Source organism: Balaenoptera ricei, chromosome 9, assembly GCF_028023285.1.
Source record: "Balaenoptera ricei isolate mBalRic1 chromosome 9, mBalRic1.hap2, whole genome shotgun sequence".
Taxonomy (NCBI): domain Eukaryota; kingdom Metazoa; phylum Chordata; class Mammalia; order Artiodactyla; family Balaenopteridae; genus Balaenoptera; species Balaenoptera ricei.
Genome location: NC_082647.1, coordinates 74574833 through 74579423, shown reverse-complemented (window position 1 = coordinate 74579423; position 4591 = coordinate 74574833). Strand labels below are relative to the sequence as shown.

Below are 4591 nucleotides of genomic sequence, written 5' to 3'. Positions count from 1 at the left end.
CGCTCCCGCTCCAAACACCACCCCCCCCACCCCCCCCCGAGGCGGCCGGCGGCGGCGCCGATGACCTCACGGCGCGCGCGCGGCGCGGCCCGGCGAGGCCGCAGATTGGCTGGCCGCGCCTCCGCGGCACTTCAAAGCCGGAGAGGGAGCTACAATTGTGGTGGAATGGGCGGAACTGATCATTGTATTGCACACCTCTAAAAAAAAACACTGCCTCTGATTTATCAATATAAAAAAGATCCTCTGAGAGGAGGAGGGCACTTTTGTGTGATGGCAACTTCACTTCTAGGGGTGAGTCTCAGGATTTTCTCTTGCTGGTTTAATTAGTTTCCTTTTATTGCCGATCGGAGGGGGTTAAAGTCGCCCCGGCCAGGCCACGGGCTATCAGTCTCTATTGAGAGCTTTTTTTCCCCCTTTAAATACAAGTGAGTTTGGAGAAAAGAAAGAGGGGGAGAGGGGGGCAGAGTCACTTTTTTCAGAGCAGGAAAAGGTTCGAAGGGCATTTAGACAAGCCACCTCGCAGCGCCCGGCCTCTCCCCGCCCGGGAGACGTGCGCCCAGCCCATTTTACGTGCGACGATTTCGGGGGTAAAGAGAGCAAGTTTTTCCTCCTGGGCAAACTGCAGATCTTCCCTCTTTCCCCTTAGAAAATTCCGCAGCCCGCCTTGTCTTGCAGGTACGTTGAACCCGTCTCTCCCTCTCTTTCTCTTTTTTACTATTGTAGACTTTTTTTTTTTTTTTTTTTTTTTAAGAAAATCAGGAAGAGCGAGCCAGCCCTATAGTTTGACGTCTTTTGGCCTGGGAGAAACAACCCAGGATGGGTTTCTGGGGACCGGAACAGGATTTTCAAAGCTCTTCTGTGGATTACAGGGGTAGCGCTCTTAAAAGCAATCCAATGGTTTTTCCCCAGGCTTCTCCGCAAAGGAATCTTCCTTCCTCCCCAATCTGGACTTTTTGCTTGCTTGTTTGTTTCGAAGTGCCTGGGGCCTTGTGTGCACAAGAGTGTTGTTTTAGCTGAGAATACTTGTCAAACTCTTCTTTAGCATGGCGCTTTGCTCCCGAATCAGACGCCGGCAGCCAAACTTGTCCCCTCCCGTAGGGTAGGAAGCAGCCGGGCGCCGGGGCTGTTGGGGGAGCCAGGTGAGTTGGTGGCGCCGCGCCGCAGCGAGAAATGGGGTGCAGTGGGGCGTTTTGGAGGCTACCGGAGGACTGATGCACATTTCCTTCCTCCCTCCCCCACCGGCCCTTTGCCCACCTCCCCTCCCCCACCCCTTCTCCTCTCCTCCTTCTCTCAGGAAGAACCGAGGTTGGGATCGACTCCTTTGGCCATGCTTGCTGCTACCTGTAATAAGATCGGCAGCCCCAGCCCGTCTCCCTCCTCCCTCTCGGACAGCTCATCTTCCTTCGGCAAAGGCTTCCACCCCTGGAAACGTTCCTCGTCCTCCTCATCCGGCAGCTGCAACGTAGTGGGCTCCAGTCTCTCGAGCTTCGGCGTGTCGGGCCCCTCCAGGAACGGCGGCTCGTCCTCGGCCGCGGCGGCTGCCGCGGCGGCTGCGGCTGCGGCTGCGGCCCTGGTGACCGACTCGTTCAGCTGCGGCGGCTCGCCGGGCTCTAGCGCCTTCTCCCTAACCTCCAGCAGCGCCGCCGCCGCCGCCGCGGCAGCCGCCGCCGCCGCCTCGAGCTCTCCCTTCGCAAACGACTACTCGGTGTTCCAGGCCCCTGGCGTGTCGGGGGGCGGCGGCGGCGGGGGCGGCGGCGGCGGCGGCTCCTCGGCGCACTCGCAGGACGGCTCCCACCAGCCAGTGTTCATCTCCAAGGTGCACACCTCTGTGGACGGACTGCAGGGCATCTACCCGCGCGTGGGCATGGCGCACCCATACGAGTCGTGGTTCAAGCCCTCGCACCCCGGCCTGGGCGCCGCCGGCGACGTGGGCTCGGCCGGCGCCTCCAGCTGGTGGGACGTGGGCGCGGGCTGGATCGACGTGCAGAACCCGAACGGCGCGGCGGCGCTGCCCGGCTCGCTGCACCCCGCCGCCGGGGGGCTCCAAACCTCGCTGCACTCGCCGCTCGGAGGCTACAACTCGGATTACTCAGGCCTGAGCCACTCAGCCTTCAGCAGCGGCGCTTCTTCACACCTGCTCAGCCCCGCCGGGCAGCACCTCATGGACGGCTTCAAGCCGGTGCTGCCCGGCTCCTACCCGGACTCGGCCCCGTCGCCGCTGGCCGGAGCTGGGGGCTCCATGCTGAGCGCGGGGCCGTCTGCGCCGCTGGGGGGCTCCCCGCGCTCTTCCGCCCGCCGCTACTCCGGCCGTGCCACCTGCGACTGCCCCAACTGCCAGGAGGCGGAGCGGCTGGGCCCGGCCGGGGCGAGCCTGCGGCGCAAGGGCCTGCACAGCTGCCACATCCCGGGCTGCGGCAAGGTGTACGGCAAGACGTCGCACCTCAAGGCGCACCTGCGCTGGCACACGGGCGAGCGGCCCTTCGTGTGCAACTGGCTCTTCTGCGGCAAGCGCTTCACGCGCTCCGACGAGCTGCAGCGGCACCTGCGGACCCACACCGGCGAGAAGCGCTTCGCCTGTCCGGTCTGCAACAAGCGCTTCATGCGCAGCGACCACCTCAGCAAGCACGTGAAGACGCACAGCGGCGGCGGCGGCGGCTCGGCGGGGTCAGGCAGCGGCGGCAAGAAGGGCAGCGACACCGACAGCGAGCACAGCGCCGCGGGCAGCCCGCCCTGCCACTCCCCGGAGCTGCTGCAGCCCCCCGAGCCCGGGCACCGCAACGGCCTGGAGTGACGCGCACCCCGCCCCTGCGCCTCTCGCCTTCCCCCTCCCACCTTGGTCCGCTTGGGCCCTGTGGATCCTGGCCTCAGTTCCAGCCTCTCTACACTGCACCCTGCTCACTCTCTCTGTCTCTTTCTGTCCGTGTCCCTCTCTCTCTTAACTCCCTCTGTGACAACTTTGTAAAGGGAATGTGGACATGTAAGTAACACGCGTTGCTTTCCTGGGCCCTGGCTGTCTCTCTCCACCGGGTGACACTGTCGGAGCCCAGTACAGCCCGAGCCAGCGCCTCGCCGGGCCTTTAATTCTGGTCCTCTCCTCCTCGTCCTCCCTCCGCCATCCCCAGCTTTGACGGGCACATCTTTTAGAGGAAAGCGGCCACTGGAGGTAGAGCTGGACCGATCCAGTGCCTGGGAGACCGGGGACCTCCGCACGGGCGGTAACAACTAGGCTGAGCAAGGTTGAGCGGCGCCGTGGGGAGGGCGAGGCAGTAGGCCCACCCATGGCCGCCCCCCGCCCCTCCCGGGCTAGCCGCCGACTTGGTACCAGAACCTCAGTCTCGGGCGTCTAGGCTGCGGAGCGCCCTGCCGCGCCGCTGCCTGTCCTGCGCAGAGCCGTCGGGAGCCCATCTGGCGGCACCGAGACCAGAGTTTCCTAGTTCAGCTCTCCGACGTCAGCTCTGCCTCCTTTTCTTTGTTCCCTGGGGTGGAACCGAAGCAAGTTTCAGCTAAGGGCAGTCTTGGTGAATCGATGCAACAGCCTTCTTTTATCTTTATAACTTTTTTTTTTAACAAACAAACAAACAAAAAAACTAAAGAAAAAAAAAAACAGCCTCCTTCCATTTGGTTTCCCTTCTAGATAGCTTTTCCTCTAGCAGTGAGCAAGTCTTTCTCTCGAAACTTTGCTAATATTGATCCCAAAGTTATTTTGATCGCATTAACTTAACTTACGGTTTGGGGGTGGGGGTGAGGGTAGGTGTCTTTTTCTTATGCAAAAATACCCCTTTCCGGTGAGACCAGATTAACTATCTCCGTGTTTGTCCTTTTCTACCTCGTTTTCACCACTCCCGAGCATAATCTTTTTTTTTTTTTTTTTTGGTAGTCTAGCCGTCAATTTGTATAGTAACCATTTCTGTAAATTTTTGCAATTCGTTGAAGATTCTTAGTGTTAAACTTTTTTTGTGTGTGTGATTCAAACTTATAAAGAAGTGAAGAAGCTGTCGTTTATTTCAGACGAGGCTGTAGTTTAAATGCCAAAAGGGGAAATAGAAAAAAAAAAATTGTAAGATAATATCTGAACCTAATGGTTTGTACAACTGGAGAATCGTTCTAGATTAGGTATCAATTAACTATAACTCCACCAGTGTATGAGTGCGAGGTGCAGTTGTCCAGGAGACGATTTTGTATAGTATTTTTCTTGTACATTACTTCCAGTAAATATTTGAAAATATATTGAAGTAAACTTTTTTTTTTTTTGTCACAAGAAAATATTAAGATTTATTCTTGCAGTTCTGATGAGCTGCAGGTTTTTTGAACTCACTTCTGGAGGTGCAGAGCCACAAACGCACTTTCCGGGCCTAGTTTTGCTCGAGTATGAATTTAGATAGGTATCAAACTGTAACTAAGACAATATTTGATAAATGTGGGATGACACTTAATTTAATGGAGCATGTACTTATTTGCATTTGCTGGCAGTTCAGGCATAGTTAAAGTGAGAGTTCTCCTATATTTCATAAAAACTGGGTCTGCCAAAACCCATGTGTTAAATAAATTGTCCAAGTGAATCTCAACTAATTTTGGCCTTTGTGTATTTCCT

The 4591-nt window shown here is 57.1% G+C and overlaps 1 protein-coding gene across 1 annotated transcript; it reads left to right on the top strand.

The window, feature by feature from the left end:
* Positions 1–270: 270 nt before the first annotated feature.
* On the top strand, positions 271–2791 carry SP8 (Sp8 transcription factor). The gene is made up of 2 exons (XM_059932849.1): positions 271–291; positions 1295–2791. The coding sequence occupies exons 1-2, from the start codon at positions 271–273 to the stop codon at positions 2789–2791; spliced, it is 1518 nt and encodes a 505-aa protein (XP_059788832.1).
* Positions 2792–4591: the final 1800 nt, after the last annotated feature.

Bases quoted from the DNA above. Each gene is read 5' to 3' on its own strand.
- SP8 (XM_059932849.1), top strand. From the start codon at position 271: ATGGCAACTTCACTTCTAGGG. The intron at 292-1,294 runs GTGAGTCTCAGG...TCCTTCTCTCAG, and splicing joins TGGCAACTTCACTTCTAGGG to GAAGAACCGAGGTTGGGATC.